The sequence below is a fragment of the Neopelma chrysocephalum genome, unplaced genomic scaffold (genome assembly GCF_003984885.1).
Source record: "Neopelma chrysocephalum unplaced genomic scaffold, ASM398488v2 Primary Assembly neopelma1_25, whole genome shotgun sequence".
Classification (NCBI taxonomy): Eukaryota; Metazoa; Chordata; class Aves; order Passeriformes; family Pipridae; genus Neopelma; species Neopelma chrysocephalum.
Window position 1 is genome coordinate 46414596 of NW_020897694.1, and position 23823 is coordinate 46438418.

Sequence of the window (23823 nt, forward strand, 5' to 3'; positions counted from 1 at the left end):
TTCAGAATATATTGTGAGAGTTTTTTAAATTTGAGTGAATCCTTTAATACGCAATTGTTGCATGAAAATTTTCAGGGGGGTTTTCTGTGTTTTTGTTCCTTCTCATGTTCTTTTACACATATATACCACTCTCCTTCCTTTATTTTTAAATAAACAAAGAAGAAATAAAGTAGGAGATTAACTGTGTTCAGAAAAAGTATTCAACCTCAAGTTTTGGGTGGTTTGTCCTCTCTTGGTTTGCTGTTACATCCAGAGATGTAGACATACCTCTATGTTGGGAGGCAGGACAACATTGAAAATGGCAAGGGGAAAGGAGCAGGGAATTGTATTGCCCTTAACCTAAAGCTTTTTTATGGAATTGATAACAACTCTTTAGCCTAAATTAGGATAATTCTTGTATTACTGAGAATGACACAAGAAACTGTTCACATTCCTTATGTAGTTTTGCTCCTGGACCTTAGTCTTTTGCCAGATTTCAGATGCTTCATTCCTGTATTACCCTGACAGGTAGATCTGCCAGTGGTGACTAACATAGCATGGAGTAATTTGAGTTCTATGAATGTAGTTGTCTGAGAGAGAGAACACCTAATGTCTTTGTCTGTGTAGGGTGATGACTCCTTTGGTACTCTATAGAAAGGAATGTTGTTTGTCTATTTAAAGGGAGGATAAGAAGCAAGAGGGAAGACATTTCGACCAAATGACAATTTTTGCTTCTTTCTAGAGAAATCATGAGCTCCCAAGTTAGGCAGTTGGGTGAGATTTTCACAATCTGCAGTGAAAAATACATAGAACAATTTTTGGAAGGAAAAACAGTGACATCGTCAATTTCTTAATATTTGAGGCCCCTGTAGGTAACTGCAGCTTCATGGTGGTTTTCAGCCTCCTTTTTTTTTCCTGTCAATGATTCAGAAGACTAAAAAAATCCAAATAATGTTTTTAATAAATTGAATAAGTAATTTAGTAGTTTATTCATAGTGGCCTTTTGCATATGCAGTTAATTGCATTATATGTTGGTCTTCTAGCGTATTTTGTTCCATCGAGCACAAGATTGGTGAACTGCAAAATAAAAAAAACAAACAAAAAAAACCCCAAAAATCAACAAAAAAAGATGTGAATTTGAAGGACTTTTTTTCCCACAGCACATACAGATTTTTTAAAAAATATTGTTAATGAAGTGTTGGTATGTCTGGCCTAGTGTTACTGTAAAGGAGGGGAGGTGAGAAAGCTGAGAACTATGAAGCTGTTTGGGATTTATAAGCAGACAAACAAGGGCACCTGTGCTGTCACTACAAATTCTTGGCATTTTCTCTATGACTAAAAAACTATATGAGTGGCTTGCTGAGTTCATCCCAAGGACTGAAACCCTCCTCACTGACTTGCTTGGCTGACATGGGGCCGCACTGTTTGTAACTGGTCATATGTTTCTGTAGGACAAACAAATGCAGCATGGTTTGGTTTATTTGGCTGTGAAACAATCTAAGGGCACCTTGTGAGCTGTACCTCTCAGTATGTGCAGTGCCTGAGAGTGTTTCTTATTTGAGAATGCCAATTGAATTGTGCATTTGACCTTTAAGCTTGTGCAGGTTTCCATTTTATCTCAGGGCTGCAGCCCTTTACTGCATTTCCTTAGCCTTGCATCCTTGGCATGTCTTGTAGCCAGTTACATGGGGATTGGGACAAATTTCTAGTTATGGACAAGGTTTAAAATGACTGTCAGTAGTTTGGACATCCTGCTGCAACTGTGAAAAAGTGAACTTGGGCTACTTTAAAAACAAAGTGCTGGAGAGAGGCTTTGCTGCACTGCTGAGAAGTCTTGAGTTGCATTGTGGTGAATGAAGGGAGAATAGTTTTATTTTGATAGCTGCTGTTCAGTGTCAATGCATTGACTGGTTCCCAAATTCTGGTGTTTGCGGGGTATTCTTTGAAACACATGGACTATACTGTGAAACAGCGGTCTGCAGCTTTCTGTAGAAATTAAAGTGACTGAAAACTGACTTTATTTTTTTAAAAGAATCTTTAATATAAATAATTGCTACAAGAGTTTTAACTCAGATAATTAGAGCTGACTGTGTAACAGGAAGAGTAAAAAAGGATAGATGCTTCTGTAGACTCAGCTCATTTCTGACTGAAGCCACTGACTGGTTTTTTTAAACTAGAAAATTGGGATTTCTTTCCTAAACCCAGGTTTTATTATGGTGAGACCACACGTTGAGTACTGCATTCAGCTCTGGCATCTGTAGTACAGGAAGGACATTGACCTGTTGGAGCAAGTCCAGAGAAGGGCCACCAAGTTGATTAGACAGATGGAGCACCTCTCCTATGAGGAAAGGCTAAGAAAATTGGTCGTTCCAGGGTCACAGGGCAGTGTGCCGCTCTGACGGCCTGAGGAACGCTTAATTAGCACGAGGAGTAATCATAGTAGTGACAGCAGTAAGTGGCAGTTCGGGAGCAGGGCGGTGGCGGTGGCGGCGCACGGCGCCGCCGGCAGGGGGAGCCGGGGGGCTGTGGGGCCGCTCCCGCCGCCTGCCCGGGCAGCGCCCCGCGGGATTTGGGATGGGGCACCCCCGGAGGGCAGCACCGGAAGAGCGTTGGGATGCGACATCCCCGGAGGGCAGCGCGTGAAGAGTGGAGGGCTTTGGGCGAAGGCGAAACGGATTGCCTTCTCCCTCACCTCTCCCTCCCCCAACGAACTCAGCCATTTTGAAGAATTGTATAGATTTCATGTGAAAAGTGATCATAGGGATCGGTAAATTTGGGGCAGCGTAAGGACAAGCAATAACAGAAGATAGCCTTTAAAAAGGAATGACAAGCCAGTTTTTTGATTCAGAACTACGACACATGCAGCCCCTGTCGTGTGAGGCTGCCCCTGCTTGCAGTGAAAGGTGCAGCCTCAGGGTTGTGTGTGAGCCAGCAGTCAGCCCTTTGCTGATTCAGCAGGGGACTGGAATGAAACGTTAACAGACAAATTACATATTAGGAAGAAATTCTTTACCGTAAGGGAGGTGAGGCACTGCAACAGGTTGTGCAGTTGTGGATGCCTCATCCCTGGGAGTGTTCAAAGCCAGGGTGGATGAGGTTTTGAGAAACTTGACTAATGGAAGGTGCCCCTGCCCGTGGCGGGGGGTTTGGAACTGAGTGATCTTTAAGGTCCCTTCCAACCCAAACCATTGTATGTTTCCATGAAATAAATTCTAGCAATTGCTTTCCACCTGGATGCAGGTCCCTGGAAATGCCTATCACCTTTGTGCTTTGGTTATTCCCAATGCAAAAGCCTGTATGACAGGGTTACAACAGAGGAGCTGTTAGGTAGATAAGAATGAAACAAATTCTGTTGTTGAAGGTGATGCTGGGGAAATAAATGCCTATGTTGCTGTATCTGCTAGCCTTTTATCTTTTTTCCTTTGTAATGTATCTTCTTCAATACTTATCAACATTTTCCTTCCAGCAGCTTCTCTAAAAGCACTAGTAGAAAGACACTTTCAGTGAAATGCTTTTAATAATGCTTCCATTAATGCCAGAGGTTTTCTGGGTTGTAGGTTCAGATGATCTCATTCTGTCACTCAGAATTAGTACAGAGGTATTACATTAGAATATAAATGCTCAGCTTCCAGCTTTTTTAGTTGCCTGAAAAATATTCGTGTTTTGAATCTTTTAATCTTTTCTTTCTAGTCCTTCTACCCATTTTGCTAAATTTTAGAATCAATATTTGTGCTGCACTTCACTTTTTAGAAAAAAATTGTTTCTTGAAGTGCAGGCCATAGTAAGTGTAGTTAAATGTTGAGAATCTATCAGAAAGCATTTTTGAGTATGCACAGTAAATTGATTTTTAGTCATGTGAACTTCACAACAAAAGCAAGTGTCTACATGATTCCACCTTCTAGATATCCCACCAGTATTTTTAGGCTGTTCAGACTATTATGTCAAAAAAACCCCAAACCTCTCAAAAATATCTGTGTGTGCACAAATACAAAACATTAAACAGAACTTGTACATTTTTGTCCACTTGACTTGTCTTATGTCACAACTCAGTCCAGTCTGTTCCTCCCCTTGCTTGGCTGTTCAGGAAAATGAAAGTGGTGGTGGATATTGTGGCACAGAAAATGCCATCTGAAAATGATATTCATGTAGCAAGGAACTATCTTATGAAGATCTTGAGAAGTTCCATGAGGTACAGTACAGACTTTACATGTGCATCCCTTCTGTTTCTTCCCAGTGATTGGATTCCTCCTACCCTTTGCCAAGCCCAAACTGTTGCAGAAGCCCTCTTCCCAACCCTGTTTTCCTTATGCTCCAAATGCTGCTTATATTGTGCTAGTTTTCTAGTCTTGTGCTTCCTTGGTGGTGCATCATAGAAGAGTAATTGTCTCATAATAGATAAATCTTTTTAGCTGAATTGATGCCTAAGATGTCTGTTGAATTTGCTCAATAAGTATTTGTAGTTTGCTGAGTTGGTGTCAGCACCTTAGAAATGATCAGTGGGAAGGGAATAACATTCAATGTTCTGTGCAGCTGAACAGTAGAATGATTTGTTTTCCATACCTGCACACAGGCTTATAGCACACAAGGACCTTCTGGAGCCCATCATCCAGTGGCTGAGCAGAATCTTTTGCATTTGTTTGCACTAAGAGTATTGGGGCTCCTCTCCTCTCTGAATAACATGTCCTATCAAGAACAGACAACATAATGATGCTCTGCTTCACTGTTTTCTCTTTTGTCATGCTGTGAAGAGTAGGCTTTTGTTTATGGAAACAATTACTTCTTTTTTTAGTGACAGTGAAATTACAGTTCCCCTGTAGATTTATTATTCTCCTTTTGTAATCCTGCATGCAAAGCTTGGAAAGGCAATTCAATATTGATTTCTTCAGATCTTCATGAATGTACTGTGAAAAGCCATGTACTCAAATTTGACCTGTTTTGAAGATATTGGGTTTGCAATGAGCTTTAGTTTTGGTCTCTAAATCCAGTGGCTGTCTGATAACCCAAATTTATAAAAAGGGGGAATGAGTTGAAAAAAAAAGTAGAACTACCTTTAAAGTTCAAATTGAAAATAGGGAACACTTTCTCATTGTAACAAATTACTTCTGTAACTCAGACAAATTACTTAACCTTGAAGTAATAAATTTTGTGAATACATAAGTTCATTTAAAAAATCTCAAGAACTGTAAGCCTTTATTTCAGACTCTGACTTGGAAGGATGAGATTTGTCAAACCTTATACCTCATCTAAATTTTAAATTACACTTCCTCCAGGATGAGCCAAGGAGAAGAGCAGGATGAATTACCTTCAAAGAAGTTCCTGCTTCTTTCCCAGGTGACTGAAAGGGTCTAGACAAATGGCCTGTACTTGGCATCTGCTCACTAAAACAGAAGTAGCTGGATTCCACCCAGGAGGTCTATTTAACCTTGAGGGGGAAAAAGAATGCAGTTATTTCATGAGTGCTGAGAGGTGTTACAAAGAGCAAGTCCTCGGAAGGAAGTGCAAGCTGTTGTTACTAATTCCTGAGTAGAAGGAAGGGGTAGAGGAGTATGGAGCATGGAGTAGTTTTGCAGAACAGTTTTTAAGGTGCAAAGCTCTAACAACTTACTGTTGGACTTCTTAGAGGGAGTCTCTTCAGTTAAGTGACCATGTATGCTTGGAGATGATATCCAAGTAAATATTTGTGGAACTTACATGATTTGCTGAACTGTTTTTGAGATGTATTCTTTAAAAAACAAACCCAGAAAACCCCAAACCAAACAAAACCCCCGTGCATATCTAGGGTGCGAAACGATTTCAAGAGCTGAAGCAGAACTTGGCTGGAGTTAAAATGATTAGTTATATCACTATTACTAACTTGTATGAAACAATGTACAGGGCTTTAATCCTTCCTGTCATTAACTCTTTTCTTCCCAACTCTTCCCATATGCATCTACCTACAGTAAAACCTTACCAAAGCCCTACTGTTGTCAAGTTGTAAACAAGTCCTAAGTCTCAGTATTAGCTTTAACTATTAAAGCTCTGAATATGTGTCAAGTACTTTAAAATTTATTTATTTGTCTCTGTGCTTTGTGAAAAACATCCACCCACCCCACCCCCAATAAAAAAAAAAAGAATATCAAAAGCAAACAAACCAGAAAAAAGGAAATAAAAAAAGCTCACAAAAGAAACTACTCAACCACAGACCTTGGAGAGTATTGACATTTCAGTGCATCTCAAGCATTTTAAATAAATGGCGATGCCTTTTCAAACTGGCATGCATGCAGAAAGTTTTGCTGTCGTTTAAAGTCATTACGCCTCTGTCCTATCTGTGAAATGTTTTACTTCTGGCCTGGCAGATTTTTTGCTGCATATCACCTTATTGAACTGTTTGCATTAAACTAGTACACTCTACCTCTCTTGTTTTCAGGAGAAATGACCTAACCTGCAGGCCGCACTCCTGGCACGCAACCAAATTTACGGAAAGTCAGCCTGAAACAGCCACGTCACACCTTTCCTCGTCTAATGCCTGCGCTGCCTGGCACTCCCGCTATCATGCAAGGTGAGTCTCTGCCTAAAGTTACACACATTAAGCTCTAACAGTGACACAATAGTAATGTTGGTCATGTCGTTGAGTGGGGGTTTTTTAAAACAACAACTGCAGAATTGTTGTATTATACTTCTTTAGTATTGCCTGTGCTTTTAGTGCTTAAAGGGGGAGTTTGGGAAGTTTGATGTATGGATGAGTGGATTTCAGAATCAGTATGTGATACGTGCATATGATTGAAAGGTAAGAAATTATCTTAAAGGGCAATCAAAACGTTCTGTTTCTTGTTCTGCATTTCCTTTCAGTGTCTACTGGTAAAATCCTAAGGCAAAGAAACTATCAAAATTAACATTCATAAAGTGAAAGAGGAAAAGGAGAAGAAATTGAAAAATACTGTTTCAGACAATTAAAAGGGCTTTTTCTAAAGGGACGGTGTGGTATCTTTTACTGTTGGACTGTAAGATATTATTGGTTTTATTAGCTAAACTGTCTCTGTAATCTGATCTTCCCTACACCTGTGATCTTGCTTGTGTAGACAGGTAATAAGACCAACGATTTTCAGTTTAAAGCACCTTAATATTTGTTAGGTCTCATTCAATACTAAGGGAGAAAGGCTAGCACCCATGCAGTTTGAGCTGTGAAACTGTAAACCTTTAGGTCATGGCTGTTTGTTCCTGGTTACAGGTTCTTGTTTATTTCCTGCTCATAGATGACATTCTTTAGCATTTCACAAGGACTTTTTTTCTTGTTAGTTGTTTGGGGGGGGAGTGTTGTGGGTTTTTTATTTGGTTGGTTTTTTGTTGGGTTTTGCTTTTTTTTTTTTTGTTACTTTTTCCTTCTCGGTTTCCACTGGGGCATAGTTATATCAACCATTAAAGAAAATGAGTCTGGCTTACAATCCCAGTTTGGGAAGTAGACTTCTGTTTTCTGTGTTGACTGCAGTATATTCTCCGTCATTACTTCTTGATGTTAATTTATTGTGGTGGTCAAAACAAAAGAACATTATTTACATTTTTATGGTTGTTTTTACATTGTTTTCTTTGGAAGCTTCTTACTATTTTTAAAATCACTTTCTGTCTGCTCCTGAATAAAGTATCAATGTTAACATTAGGCAGAAATGTTTTTAAATGTTTTTGTAATACTTTATTAGCAGAAGTTTTAGCAAATCCTTGATTATAGTTGCTGCTGGCTTACACTGATTTAAAGTTTGTGTTTAAATATCATGTAGATGGGTTGATTTAGAGTTATAGATTTGAAGACAGTAGAAGTCCTTGTACATAGGAACAAAATTCAGAAACTTCTAAAAACTTCTATTGTGTTCCTCATTGCAATGCTATAGCTCAAGAGTATTTCTACTATTAATGAGTCTTCTAACTGAGCTGTAAATCAGTATATTCTTCCTGCTCTTCCTGATAGTTGACCTTATACCTTGTGAAAGTAAAATACTACAAGACACGTGTCTCAAGGTGTGATTTGATAGGAGCCGGGTGTGCCCCAGTACTTGGAAAAGAAAAAAAATATTAGTTCAAGGTCAGTTTGAAATGAGGTTTGGTGAGGAAATTGTGCATGTAAAGGAAGAGGGGGGGTAGGAATAGAGCAGTTCTCTCCCCTCACATATCAGAAAAACCAGCAATTGCTGGTAGACACTAATATTAATAAAAAGGGCAAAATCTTTCTCATTTTTTCTCAGATGCTGACCAAAGATTTAGTCGCTTTAGCACAGTCTAATAGCAGGGTTCCCAGGTCACTGCTATCCTGAACCCCTTGGCTACCTGTGCTGCCCACTTGAAAGGTGATGTATTTGGGAGATTTGTCAGCCCTGGTGTCTGTTGTCCAAGACAGTTTCAGTGGCAGAGCTGGTTTCAGACTGCGGCTGCTTGACAGGGGGCCCAGCATTCCTAGAGTGGCAGCCCAAGGAATTGGGTATTTTGAGACTTGCAGAGGTGAGGTGCTTTGGGCTTGCTGATCTGCAGAAAGAGGTGAGCAGCATCAGGGATTCCCCACTTTCAAAGTACAATTCACAAAACAGAGAAGCACCGAGCTGATCAGGAGGCACAGCAATCAGTAGCTGAAAGCATCAGTATGCAAGGAGATAATGGAAATAGCCCGAGGAGGGAATATTTCTAGCCCAAGCATCCCATCCCTGGGCTGTTTCTGGAATTTCGAGTCCTTCCTTGAGCTAAGCATCTGAGACTGGTATTCACAGCCTAAAATCTCCTCTGAATGTGCCTGCCTGCGTTTTCTCTGTGAGTGTGAAAATTCACTAAATCACTTGTAAAACATGGAGAGTTCATTTAGGGGGAGAGATGCTTTCACTCTCTTCCAAGCAGGATATACCTGGATTTTTTGTGTTGGTGGAGTGGGGCACAGCTGGCCAAAACACCCCCATGAAGTTTGTCCTCACTATCTAGGTAGATGCGAGATTTAAGTAGGCAGTTTGGGGTTTTTTTGTTGTTGGTTGGTTGGTTTTGGTGGTTCGGATTTTTTTGGCAGCCTGGTGAATTTGAACCTTTGAGAAAGTGCATGAAGTTAGAGGAAGACAGACAAACCAGAGGAGCATGTATATAGGAGAGAGGGCAGTTCTGGTGCCCAGCCCTCCACATCCAGCACTACATGTGGGGAGGTTTTATCACGTGACTTTATTTCAAAAACTGTAAGCTATCTTGGGAGCACTAGGCTAGGTCTAGGTGCCTCTCATGCAAGACTAGAGAGATAAAACTTATAACGCTTTTGTTGCCTTCATTTCCCTCTGTGAGTCTTTTGTCTTTTTCACAGAGGTCATACCTTAATGACAGGGACACAGACTATACTAAGACTAAACAGGCCCAACCTAAACTAAGGCCAAGTGCACTTTTCTGGGAGATGTGTCTATGAACTCTCTTAAATTGTTGAAAGTTTAAACCCTGCATTTTCTTCCAGTAGGATATACTATAATAGAGGACCCTACAGGCTTTGGTTTTTTCGGTGCCCTTGGCTGTGCAGTTGCAGCCAACCACCTGTTTTACTTTGTTCTTGCCTTACTGGTGTGGCTGTGAGGCAAATATGCTTTGAGAAGGCTGCTTGAACTGAGGTTTTGGGGCAGTTGGAGTCAGGTACATCTGATTTGTAATCCCATGCAGTTGAATGTGGTCTGATTTTACTGAGATGTTGTTATTGCTGTAAGGACCCAGAAGCAGAAACTCATGCCCCAGGGTTGGGAGGGGTGCTTATTGGCCAAAGTGGCCAAGGATGGTGTTTGTAGATTATTTCTGGATTTCACTTGCCAAACTTTGACCAGCAGTGTGAATCCACAATGCTCTTGTGAATCCACTCTAAAAAAAGCTGTTGAGAGAAGGGTATCCTGGGATGCCAGGCTCAGGCAGAGAATTGGCTTTTTGACTTCCATGTCAGGGTTCATAGGAGGATTGCCCTGCAGGAGGCCATGCTTTGCAGTAACATGCAGGCAGAAATCTGCCTGTCCTTCCTTTAAAGTATTTGTTGCTTCTGCTGGATTTCTATTAGGCATTTTCTAGCAGGGCTTTGACCTATTATGCTGATGATCTCTGCTGCACATGTGATACCAGCAGATTTACATGAGACCTGTAATTTGTAAATTGAGACTTTCCTGCACAAGCGTTATCTTTATTTTAATCAATGCCAAGTATCTGGTTGTATTTTATGATCCTAAGGGTCTTTTTCAACCTTAACAGTTCTATAATCTCCTTAGTGCTAAAGAAGGTAGGAAAATATCAACAATTCTTAGTAATATCTGGCTTGCATTATTCATTGACAAAGGAAATCCTAGTAATGACCAGGATACTTTTTGCATGAAACACTTTATCAACCTAAGATGATATTTAAGACCTTCTTAGGGATTCAGCTAGATGTTTTAAATGCTGACAATAAATTAATGAAAAAACAAAAAAACCCACAAGAGGAGGCCAATGCTAGTGTATTTTGTTAATAAAATGCTTTTAGAATATAAGTATAAAGTATATCTTCTCTTATTTCATATACATTGGATTTGACCACATTATATTAAAAAAAATTAAAAAGGCTGTAGTAATAGAGGGGGAAAGCAATTCCCCTGTTAGTACTGAATTCCAAAGAACTATTGAGTTGACCTTTGCAATATTTTTGACAGAAGAAAATATCTATGTAACTCTTTGTATTTTTTTATGTGGACTAATCTAATTTCATTGCTAGCTTTCACAGGCCTCTTTACTGCACAAAATTTGATAGATGCTTCATGTAATTATAGCTGTAGGGAAGTAGAATAATTCTGGGAATTTTGACCAAGGGGCTTTGCAAGCAAGGGCAAGAATTTGAATTTGGTACATGAAAGCAGGAGGAGCTGCCACTGAAGTTCAGACAGGGAGATGTGATGAGAATAATTGGGAAGACGATTGTCTCAGCATCAGTGTGTTGGGTTGATGGGAGATGAATGCTGTGAGAGAGAAAAGAAATGAAAGAAAATGGAAAACTCGTTGGGTAGGAAAGTATGAGAAGCAGCAAGATTTTGGAATAGCGTCCTTGGTAAAAGACCCAGAGAAAGTAGAGTGTCAAAGATGATGTTTCTATAGATGAAAGAGTGGCAGGGAGAAACTGGTGGCAGTAAGGGTTCTTGGAGGAAGGTCAGAAGTATAAGGTTGGCCATGCAGAGCTCATATTGCTTTAGCATCTTCTCCTGAAGTTTTCCTGTCAGTGTTGTGGAACTAGGTGGAATTGAATGACATTGTTGTAAGGGTGTCAACCTGAGACTGGTTTGAAACCACACTGATAGGGTGCATGTGCAGGCTCACAACTGGAGTGGTGGCGTTTGAGACAAATGTATTTAGTGAACCTCTCCTTAAAAGTTAGAATATCAAATGAACAGGCAGATTTGGATTTAACTTCATGGGAATGACTTTATAACAAGGGAATAACTTTATGGGCTGAAGACATTTAAAGTGACATTAACAGAGATGAAGAGGGAAGTACGTTAATAGCTGGAAGAATCGGGGTGCCTGGAGAATAAGCTGGAAAATAAGTTGGTGTTTGTCCTGGGAAAGAGGGAGCTAATGGAGCTCAAACTATACTTTTCTAAAAGCAAAGTCAGCAAAATCAACATGTTGCAGAGGGAGAGGGAAACCTTCAAGAAGATAAATGCATATTACTTACTAGTGAACTTACGTAGGGAAGTTGAGTTAGTTACTAAGGTTTCAAGCTTTGAATCAGTGACAGAGTATAAAGTTGAAGCCCTGACTTTTTGTTCAAACTTTCAGTTTTATGAGATTGTTTGTCCTTAACTCCTGTGCAGATGGATCTTAACCAATGTTATTAAAATGGGTCGCTATATATTTAAGTTGTGACGTTTTTTGACTGGTTTATTTATTTTGATGCTTTTTTTCATTTCCTACAGTAGTTGTTCTTCTCATGACCTGTCAAACTCGTGGGATCAGTCAATTCTATATCGCACCTCTGACCAATTCAGCTCTTTGGGAAGTATGGACAGCTGGGACCACACTCCACAAGTAGCCCAGTATGGAAGACTTTCTTCTGCAAGGTCTAATAGTAGCATTGATCATCTAGGGAGCCAGAGTAAGCGGGATTCAGCCTATGGGTCTTTCTCCACGAGTTCTAGCACCCCTGACCACACTCTGTCCAATGCAGACACTTCTTCGACAGAGAACATGCTATACAAAGTGGGCCACTGGGAGACTGCTAAGCATGGAAGCAAGTCCGGCCAGTTTTTGAATGACAGCAGTGGGATAGAGGACAAACCTGGGTATTTGCCAGCTCCCATTCAGTACGAGAACAACAAAAGTCCTAGAATAGAGGAACACCCAGATAGCAAGCTCACTAGCTCTGGAAGATCCAGTTTTGGACCTGTCTGGTATGTTCCTGATAAGAAGAAGTCTTCATCTCCTCCCCCCCCACCCCCACCTCTTCGTAGTGACAGTTTTGCTGCTACCAAAGGCCATGAGAAAGCCCATGGCCCTGTGTACTCAGAGGGTGCCAGCACGCAGCACTTTACAGCCCTGAACCGATCTCAGCCCAGGAACGACTGGAGCTTGGAAACTGTGGAGCAGCAGCGGCGGCTCTCCAGAGCATGTGACAGGAGGATCAGCAGCTCAAATTATAAATCCGATCTCAGTTCAGAACATGCTTTTTCTTCAACTGGTGAAAGGTACAGTAGTAATGCAGGACCTGTGAACAGACTGCAGTCATCCTTGTCCAGCACTGACGTTCGGTTTGCACAGCCTGCTTACACTTACCACCACCAGCACCAGTACAGCGATGAAAGCACTTTTTATCACAGTGCAAAAATCTTAGCTGCACCTAAAGATCAGCAACATTATCTGCCCTACAGTGGCATTCAGGAGTTATCTACAGATCATTTTCATGGCTACAGTCCAAACCAAGCCAGCCTGCTCAACGCTGCCTCTTTGAACAGTGCTGCTGAACAGAAGGCGGACAACACTGGACAGAGTCGATATTATTGTGTGACAGCAAAACAACCTGCTCAGGGAAGCTCAAAGCCACTACAACTCAAGGATGACAGCTGGAAACCTGCAGTGGGAACTGATGTATCGCTTGGACCTCATGAAAATTCTGCAGTTATCACAATGGCCCAAACCCCAAAATACTATCTACCTCAACAATCTATTGAATCTTCACTGAAAAGGTGTGAGAACAGTAGTCATTACCCAATGGACAGAGAGCAGGATGTAATAGAAGCAGCTAAAAAAACCAATCATGCTGAAAAGTCTGGAGAAAAGAAAAACTGTGAGAGCAGCTTTGAGGAAAGTGAAACTAGGCATGGTCAGCAGGAGTATGTAAAGGGTTGTGTCCTTACCACTGAAAACAGATCTGCTCAGAAGGATTTTAGGTGGGGTAAAGATGAGAGTAGCAAGATTTCTCCTCAGAAGACTCCAATGTTGCACTCTTTAGCTCAGGAGGGGAAAAAGCAGTCTGACAGCAACCCAGAAGTGGTAACAGAACGACAGGCCCCATTTGACACTCACTTGTCTAAACAGGCACGAAGGAGTGATCGTTTTGCAACAACCCTGAGAAATGAGATCCAAATGAGAAGAGCAAAGCTGCAGAAAAGTAGAAGTACTGCTACGTTAGTAGGGTCATCTGAAGTGGAGGAGTGCAATGAAACCTGGAAAACAGATTCAGCAGGGAATGTCACCGCCTCTCTAGACACAAACTTTACCAGCACCTACAAAGATCACCTCAAGGAAGCTCAGGCCAGGGTTCTGAGGGCGACATCCTTCAAACGTCGGGACTTGGAACCCAGCCCCGCTGAATATCTCCCCCGGTCACCTGAGCGGAAAACTGGTAGTCACAACTCTTCGTTATTGGCTTTGGTTTCTGAAGACGTGTCTGGATTTTTCGAGGCTACACAAGCTAAACCAAACCCTACAGGGAGTGGCACTCATCATGTTTCTCGAATTGGAGCCAGGAAGAGGTTCACAACAGAGCAAAAGCTGAAGTCTTACTCTGAACCAGAGAAGATGAATGAGGTGGGGATGTCAGAGGATGAGTGCCATGCTCATTGTCGTCCAGATATACCAGAAGAAGCCCTGGGCTCATTTGCAGACAGGTGGAAATTTTTTGAAGAAACAAGTAAACCTGCATTTAGAAAATCATCACAGAAACTAGTTCCGCATGGTCTAGCAGAGGGTCAGCCTGAGAGGAAAACTCGTGGTGGACAAGAGGGAGAGGAGTTGTGGTATGAGAGAAGGGGTCGGATGGCCTCTGCTGGACTTGAAACTGCTCATGCTTCAAAAGATAGTATTCACCACAGCAGCAGCAATAAGGCTGCTGATAGGATTGTGAAATCTGCGCAGCCACAGCGCCTGGGAACCTTTGCAGAGTATGAGGCATCATGGAAGGAGCAGCGGAAGCCAGTAGAACCAAGGAGCTCAGGAAGGTACCATTCAGCTGATAACATCCTTGATGCAGGCCACGAACAACATGGGAAATCCCAATACACCCATGAGAGGTCTAGATCGTCCCCTTCCACTGATTTCTACAAACAGGTACAAGTGTCTTTTGCATTATCCTTTAAATTGCCTAAGGCGGTGGGGGACAGGAGAAGAGTAGAGGGGGAAAGAGAATTTTTATGAAAATTTCCGGTTTAGGTACACAATGTAATATGGGGTTTGCCTTTGGTAAAGGAGTAAATTGTATGGGTAGCTCTCATAAGTAAAATGAGGAAGATCAAATATTTTACTGCACAAGAGCAATTGGATCAAGTAATTTCTTGTAGGTTGTAGCCAGGTGGAAGAAAACAATGTGGTTGATTCGATAATATCCTCTTTTTTTACAGTAGAGATGTAGGAGGATCAAAGCAATCTTCACCCATAGTTGTTTTTTCATTGGTGTAGCTGACTTCCCCATTTTAAGGTTTTCAGTTCTCTGAAACTATGAAGAAAAATGTTGCAAAGGGAAATAATATGTACTTTTGTCCAATTTTGTTAATGGTCTAATAGTTTCCATGGATTTCCTCTTCTAAATTTGCTTGCTGCAAAAGCTACATAGGATAAAACCTCTGTCTAATAAAGTTTAGAGATTACAAATATGCCTCTTAATGGTAAAGCTACACTACAGCAACAAATGAAACTGCTTAGTGTTTTGTTTTATGTCAGTTTACTTGATTTAAGATGTATACATTTATTCCTTAGAGAGTTGCCAAATGTCTGTTCAACTTGCAAGTAAATATTAAGTTAATTTTTAACTGAGCAGGCCAGGGAATGGTTGGCAGGTGGCATTGCAAGTAAACAGAGAAACCAAGTTTCTTTAGTTCTCTGTTAAAAGATGTTGTTCAGGCTGCTACAAGATTGTCTGATACCTCTAAGGAGTCAGAGTGTGTTCGACTTGTGTTGAACTTTACCTTATGCAAGAAAAGACTAGAAGCAATTCAGTTGTGTATATTATTTTTTCCTCATTTTTTCCCTGTTGCTAAAAACATTGCATGCATACACACATCACCTGTGTGTGTGTGTACGTGTAGACAAGGAGTAGAATGAGAATACCTCAAGAAGAAACAAAAATGTTGATCTCTAAAAGTTGTGGGCTGTCTTTTTCTGTAAGTTTTTTACATCTTTAAGTTTTGCAAAAGTTGTTTTTGAACTCTATGTGCAGACTTAATTATGCAGATAATTTATTAGGATAGAGATTCCAAGCACTGAAAATATTCACCTGGAAGTTATTTTGAAAATTAAATTCACTAAATTATTAAATAATTGCCTACCCAGCAGAAAAATCATATCATCTATTCCTTGTATGCATTTCTGGTTTATTAGTCAGTGCCTTTAAGTTCAGTATAGGCCTCCTGAGGCAAAAAGCAGACACCTGTTTAGGCACCTGGAAAATATGGTGGTAAGTGCACTGAAGATACTTACAACAGACTGAAGTAAATAAAGATGTTGTTTTGCATATATGATTCAGATTATTCCATTCCTGTAGGTTCAGTGTTTGTAATGCAAAGCTATGCTTTGGGTGGGGTTGTTTGAAGATAGTGAGATAATAACATTCTGGAACAGCAATGTTGTGTGTTTTACTGAGAAACTAAAGTACATGCACGAGGATCCAAAAGCTGGTGCGTACTTGCATCTTCTAAAATGTGAGCGGCTCTTCTGTAACTTCTTTCCCTCTTTTTTTTTATTTTTTTGTCTTTGCCAAATGGAATTTGCAAAAACTTATATAAATGTTCAGCTCTTCTGTAGATCAGCAGAGCAGTAACCTGAGCGCAGCCAGGTTGGGAGTGCTGTGCAAGAGGTCACAGAGCATACTGAACTGCTTAAAACCAAACAAGCTTCAAACATGCTATGCTGTTGACTTCATGTATATTCAAACAGAGCAAACCCACAAATAAGAGGTTCCATAATCATAGATTTTTCAAGAGTCTGAAACACGATGACTTGTCTCTTACTTGTACTATAAACCACTTCTAGGAAGTTTCAGTTGAAGTAAGGAGGCAAGCAGAGGATTTAAAGGAAGATGGGGAGTGTATTTTCTCTAAAGTCAACAAACTGGATGAAAGGAACTCCGCTGTAAGGTAAGTATTTCTTAATTTCTGTCTTTAAAAGATGTATTTTTGACAGCTCTGATCTGATCTTTTCCTGGCCCAAACTGGAAGTTTTGCTATGGTGATTTCAGAGTTTCTGCAATGCCTTTTCCCCTTGTTTCACTCCTTCTCCCCACATACTTCAATGTGCATGATAGAATTAATGTTGGGACCAAATTTCTGGGGACTGTAGTGTGAACTTGAAGAAACTGTCGAGTGTTGAGCATATTACAGTTTATTCAGAAGTAGAAGATTCTTATTTGTGTGCGTGAAAGAATAGTTACAGGTTTTGTGGGGAATGGCTTGAGGTTTCCTAAAAGAATTTTCCTGTATTATCCTTGGCAAAGACAGCATGCTGCTGTAACACAGTAGTGCTGTAAGCTGGACTTTCCTTGTGCCTTTAGAAAATACAGTACGTGAATAGAAGCCACTAAAATTTGTTTTCCCGTTTGATCAGCTCCAATTTTCTCTGTTACTTTGTCTTTAATTAAAACTGTACTGTGTTTTCAGACCCTTTTCAAATGTAGGAGCATGTACAATGTAGTTAAAATCCTTTAAACGACTACCATGTAGGGAGTTGCCCCCCTCCTGGCCCTTTGTTGGTGTAAGCAGTGATTTCAGCAATCGCTGATACTGCAGCTGCTGAAGTGGCGTGTGGCAGCTGAGCTGAGGTTGTGCACACGCTGCTGTCACCAGCTCTGACAGCTCCGGGTTTTGTAACACAAAGAACACAAGTATAGAAAAAAGAAGTTCCGTGGGCTTTCCTTGGTTCTGGAAGTGGCATTAATCTCTCAAGGAGAGAGGAAATTATGAACTGCAGCAAACACAAACTGTAATCGTGACTGTAAAATCTTGTAAAAAAATTAGTATTTATTTGTGGGTTTATACGATTGAATTTTGCATTACTTGGGGCTCAGATGAAGAGACCATCTGCTAGTTTTTCTAATTTTTTTGTAGCCCTTTGTACTTACCATAGTGATTTCAAAATGAATAGCCCAGGAGGGTGTGAATGTGTGCGCACGCGTGTGGAGCGTGATGGGCTGTAGGGAGGGGGAGGTGGCAGCACAACCAGCCGGGAGCAGACAAGCTGCTGTAGGCAGGCAGCATCTCTTGACAAGTAAAATGATTTCCCTCCACCGGTGCAGAAGCCGAGTCACAAAAGCATGCGAATAATACTCCTATGCCAGCATTTTAGCAGTGTTTGTGCAGCACAATTCTTGCTTTTATAATCACGGAATCCATGAAAATCACATGACTGGGCACCAGGTGCAACAACTTTTTTTTTTAAATTGTATTTTGACATACAGTTTCAGATGTAGTATTTGGCCATTTTACCGCAGTAGAGGAGGTTTTGTAAAATGGTCTCTCTCACAGTCTTTCCTTCAACACTGATATGGAGAGGGTTGATATGCTTTCTGTCTTCAAGCCAACAAAATAGAATCCCTCATTTGGGCATTTAATTCCTGTGTTGTGAACTACCACCGTGTGATGATAAATGGCTGCCCTATAGGAAAGAATATGCATTTCCATATGTTCCTTTTTTAACAAGGCATTCTTGTGCTCAAAAGGAACTGGACTCAGGATGACGTGAATTGATTTTTTTTGATTTTTTGAGCTGCCCTAAAGGCATTTAGTTTTCTATTTTTAGAAGCTAGCAATCTGCAAATGGCTAGCAAATCTATCTAATTCATGGTATATTCTAGAACTTGAATAGTAACCAAGCCTAAGGTCTTCTCTGTAGTCATATTTAATATTTTCCTTTAAAGTCTGGGTTTGGAATAAATTGCTGGCAGCTCTTATTTTGTGCTACTGAGGCCTGTGCGCTATGGTTGCCTTTGTACTACCAAAGCCAGTGTGACCAGGCTGGACATGGGAGCGGCCCTTCAGCATTTATGGGGGTTAGATGTGCAGGGATTGAGTTGATGAAGATTATTTGTGAACCTCCCTCATCTTTGAGCTCTGCTTTTCCCCTCTGAGGTTATTGAGTGCTTTCCAATGAATTTAGGTTGTTTCATCTCCCTTTTTAGAAGAGCTGCAACATGTTCTTCTGAACTGCAGTATTTAATAGTTTAGGGTATTATTTTTATAGGAAGAGAAAGTACTGGTCCGTAGCAGCCATTATCATCTCCCATGCAAGAACCAAAACATTCTTGTTATGAACTTGCAGGGATACCACCAGTCATCTAACATGAGATGAGTATTTTTATACTAAGGTTTGATGTGATTCTCTGTATGTTCTTAACTTTAGAATGACTTAAAAGCATTATACTATTCTGCTGATCTGTAAAACAAAAATTAGTGCTTTTTTACTTTTAATGATGTTACTCTTTCTATTTCAAATTACTTAGAAAAGCTTACCTTTTTACAGATGTAAAGTCTGTGCTTCTTTAAACATGTCTCTCTTTCTGCATTTGTAAAATGACTTTTACTGGTTATAGAAGTCTTCACAATTTCTTAACTGACATAGACATTAAAAAGGTTAAAGACGAAAATGTGTGCTCTGACCAGTAGTCTCTGGCTTCCAGCAGTATGACATGCACATGTAAAAGTCATTCTGCATCAAAAGAATCGTGCTTTATGATCTAATTCTTAAGATTGCCATCTGTGACTAGAGATATTTACAGCAGTTGCTTTTGTTTAGCTTCTAAGAACATTTGACTTCTACCTCTATTAATTTGTTCCTGTGATGTCTGTTAAAGTTACATAATTTCAAAAAGTGAAAAAGGATATATGAGATCACAGGTCACAGAAAGTATTTCAGCATTTAATAGGTGTCAAGTCCAAGAGCGTGTGCATGTCAAATGTAGGACCGTGGCATGACTCAACTCTAATTAAACACTGCAAAATGTTTCTTTCAGTTCTTTCATACCTTAGTAGTTACTCCTGTTTGAGTTGAGTTCTTGAACACAGAGGAACAGCCTTTACCATAGAAAACCAAAGTAAAATAAATTCTTAATGCCTGAGTTGACCTAAATGCCCAAGTGAAATATTCTAGGAAAATCTTTGACAAGCCAGAAACAGGAGCCTATGGAGAGATTCCCAAGTTCTTTATTAGGCTCTTCATAAGAAAACTGAGTTTTCAAGACCTAGTGAATATCTAGGCTCCATGCTTACCAGGTGGTGCAGCAGCAAATTATTGTGAAAGGAAGAAAGAGGACCTTCAGCAACACAGGAGCATGAATGTCTTCTGAATCGAGTCAAATGGAAAAGAATTTACAAATGGCTAATAGTCCATTTACGTGTGTGTTTATATATATCATGCATATATGGATGTTTGTGTGTATGTATATACACACATATAAAATATACATGCATGTTTTGATGGTTATTTCTCTTAGCTTTTTCTCATTTGTTACCATTATAGAGGTCAGGGCTACATATCTATGAGGACTAATTAGCGGTGGGGAAAAAACTCCCCAACAATCCACAATACACACTTGGACAAATTAGTTTCTCATGTTTACAGTGATAGATGGTGTAAAATAGACATTCGAAAATAAATTAGAGATTGGAAATATTCTTAGGAACTACACAGTTTTTCATAACTCCAGTAGCTTTAAATTCTGTATTTTGGTTGTTTGTTTTTGTTTTTTCCACTGTGGTGTCAAATTAATATAGTACCAATGTACAGTGTTAGTATCAGCTTAACTGGCAACTTAGCTACTGAAATGCAAGACTTGAAGGGTTGGGGGTTTTCATATGTAGCAAAAAGGCCATTTGCTTAAATAGTTAATCAGAACTCTGCTTGCAGGCATTTTGTTACACAGCTATTTTAAACTTGTCTTTATTTAGAATTATAGAATCCTAGAATGGTTCAGGTTGGAAGGGACCTTAGAGATCATCTAGTTCCAACCCTTCTGCCATGGGCAGGGGACCTTCCACTAGTTCAGGGTACTCAGAGCCCCATCCAACGTGGTCTTTGACACCTGCAGGGATGGGGAGTCCGTAGCCTCTCTGGATAACCTGTTCCAGTGCCTCACCACTCTCACAGTACAGAATTTCTTCCTAATTTCTAATCTGAACCTGCCCTCCTTCAGTTTAACGCCATACCCCCTTGTCCTATCTCTACATAACCTTGTGAAAAGTCCCTCTCCAGTGTTCTTGTAGCCCCCTTTACGTAGCAGAAGGCTGCTGTAAGGTCCTCCTGACCCTTCTCTTTTCCAGGCTCAACAGTCCCAGCTCTCTGAGCCTGTCCTCAATGGGAAGGTGTTCCAGCCCTCTGATCAACTTAGTGGCCCTCCTCTGGACTCATTCCAACGGGTCCATGTCTTTCTTCTGTTGAGGACCCTAGAGCTGGATGCAGAAATCAAGACAGATTTTCACAAAAGCAGAGTAGAGGGGAAGAATCCCCTCCCTTGCCCTGCTGGCCACGCTGCTGGTGATGCAGCTCAGGGCATGTTTGGCTTCCTGGGCTGGGAGTGCACATTGCCGAGTCATTATTGAGCTTTTCGTCCACAAACACCCCCAAGTCTTTCTCTCCAGGGCTAGTCTTGATCCATTCTCAACTTGTACTTGTGCTTGGGTTTGCCCAGACTCAGGTGCACAACCTGGCACTTGGCCTCGTTGAACTTCAGGAGGTTACTTTACTCATTTATGTCATTTACTTTATATACATTGTTACAGTCAAATTGAGAAGTTCTTCTGGAATGAACATTGCTAGGCAAGTATGTCTCAGTCATTGCAGGATTTACAAAGACATTGCCAAAACTATGTAAGGAAAATGTTTTCACCCTCTTCCCTTTTCCTCATGAGGAAGAAATAGTATGATCTTGTGCAACTGCTTCTTTAGAAATCAGTGAAAAAATTACTTTGGCAAACATTTCATGCGTTTGTTAACAACCTTCAATATTTTATGTTGCAAAAAAAGTCTAAATTCTCTACACTTCACCTACAACTGATGTAATTTTTCACATTAATTCTTCTAAAGCAAATAAATATCAGCTTGTTAAGTATGGAATGACCTAAGTACTATTTTGTAGAAAATAAATTATAAAAATGCATAATTTTTTTTAGCTAATGTGCAGTGTACTATCAATTTCTATGTTCATTTTATTCAAGAGCTTTTAAAGTGAAGTGTTCTCTTTTTTAAATCGGTTTTAGTAAAATAAGGACTATTTAAATGTTTAAGTGCTCTTGTTTGAGGAAGGTTAGTTATTGAGTTAAAGGGAGAAGAAAACATGGTTTTTGTGTAGCCAGAACATACCAGTTTGATTGAAGTAATGCTTCAGATATCTGAATTGCTAACAGTAATGAATTTGCATGTGACGTCTTCTTGCATAAAGTTGGAAATAAAAAAAAAATTAAAAATTGCGGTTTTCCCTTTCCAGCAACTTGTGTGCAGCTATTTGTTGTCATCTGAAGGAATTGCAGAAGAGCCAATGTCCATGCTCGCGGGCTCTTATTAATAAAGACTTCAAGTATGTGAGCTCCTGAAGCCCTTTTTGTTTATATTGGAATCATTGGGTTGGAAGGGACCTTAAAGACCAATGTAGTTCCAACCCCCCCGCCATGGACAAGAATATCTTTCACTAAACCACGTTGCTCAAAGGCCTATCCAACCTGATCTTGACACTTCTGGGGATGAGGCATCGACAGCTTCTCTGGGCAACCTGTACCCATACCTCACCACCCTCACAGTAAAAAATTTCTTCCTAAAATCTATTCTAAATCTCTCCTTTCTCAGTTTAAAGCCATTACCCCTTGTCCTATGACTACACGCCCTTGTAAAAAGTCCCTCTTCACGTTTGTTGTAGGCCGCCTTTAGGTACTGGAAGGCTGCAATAAGGTCTCCATGAGCCTTCTCTTCTCCAGGCTGAACAAGCCCAACTCTCTCATCCTGTCTTCATAGGAGAGGTGTTCCTGGCCCTCCTCTGGATGTGTTCCAGCAGGTCCATGTCCTTAACATTTCTTTATCATGAGATAAGGATTATTAAGGCATCTTTCAGACCAGTTTTTTTTCCAGTTATGTCATTGTATGTGTCATCTGGCAACCATGCAATACAATCTGGGCTGTTACAAAGTTTCTATTTTGTCTGAAAATGGGAAAATACTACTGTGGCTCTTCCTATGCATACAGAGGAGAGAGAGTCCAACAGCATCTATTCATATATGAGAAGTACCCTGTCAGCTTTCATCTTCCTTAGATTTCTGTGAGTACTTGTAAATAGTACAAGTTTCATTGCCATGAACCACTATGTCTTTCCAGTGCTAGCTCTATGTGACTGACTAATAACAGATAGTTAAATAAATATCATGCTTTGAGACTGTGTAACCTTGAATCACTGGTACATGATGGAAGTTGATGGATGTTGATGCTTAAGAACACAGGCCAAAGGTCTGCCTAGGCAGGTTTTCTTTTTCTGACTGAACCAGTATGAGATGCTTGAGAAACGTAAAACCAGGGCAAAGGAGGAGCCATACTGCTGGGTATCTTGTCCAGCCTCTGTTAGTCTGTCCTTCTTTCAGCTTTGTTTTATTTTTAGGGGTGCTGGTTGGTTTTGTTTTTTTACTGCTGTGAAGTACAGAGATTATATGTTCATAGAACAGTTTGTGAAATTCAGCTTTTCCTTCCTGCATAGCAGTCATTTCAGTTATACAGCATTGTATCTGTGGGTGAAGTACAGGAAAAGCTGTCCTGTGGATTACTTTGCATTTATTAAATCTGAATTTCATCTATTGTTTTATGGCCCATTCGTTCAATGATAGGAACTCTTAGTTTTGTGTCTTTATTACTCAGAATAATTTTCTCATAGCAGCAACTCTTTCCACCTTGTTTTTCACCTCTTTTGTAAATTGTCTGGATCTAACCAGTTCTGCGAATGATGTGATGAGGCAAATGAGGACTTTGTCTCATGACAGTGAAATTTTTAAAAATCTCTGATGAGGAAAAAATTTTCTTTTATAGAATCATCTAAAAATCTGAAGTCTCTGTCATCCAGATCACTGTTGTCCATATGTGTAGTGACTCTAAGATTATTAATGCATCCAAGACACAACTTTTCTGCACTAGCCCAAATTATTCTTTGTCATTTTTATGCACTAGTTAGTGCAGCTGCTGAATCTCTTTATAAAACTTCTACTTCTTTCCTCAGATGTTAAGCTTATGGTTCTGAAGTTCGGCATTCGTAATGAATATTTTTATTCTTGCTCTCTTTCATTCTGTCTCTTCAGCACCCTCATACCTTCCCTCCCCAAACATTGCAGGTGTCACTTTACTTAAGCAGTTGCCCAAGTATCAGAGGATAGTTGTGCGTCACAGCTGCTATTTCAACAATTTCATATG

General features: G+C 40.2%; 1 protein-coding gene across 3 annotated transcripts in view; it reads left to right on the forward strand.

Moving 5' to 3' along the window:
* SHROOM2 (shroom family member 2) overlaps positions 1-23823 on the forward strand; it is a 123716-nt gene that overhangs the window by 70441 nt on the left and 29452 nt on the right. For 2 of the 3 annotated variants that reach the window (XM_027675147.1, XM_027675148.1), the window contains 3 exons: positions 6386-6517; positions 11883-14511; positions 16429-16532. In XM_027675147.1, coding sequence (XP_027530948.1) covers positions 6386-6517; positions 11883-14511; positions 16429-16532 — 2865 coding nt within the window. The remainder of the gene's footprint in view (positions 1-6385; positions 6518-11882; positions 14512-16428; positions 16533-23823) is intronic. The other variant, XM_027675146.1, reaches the window with a different exon arrangement.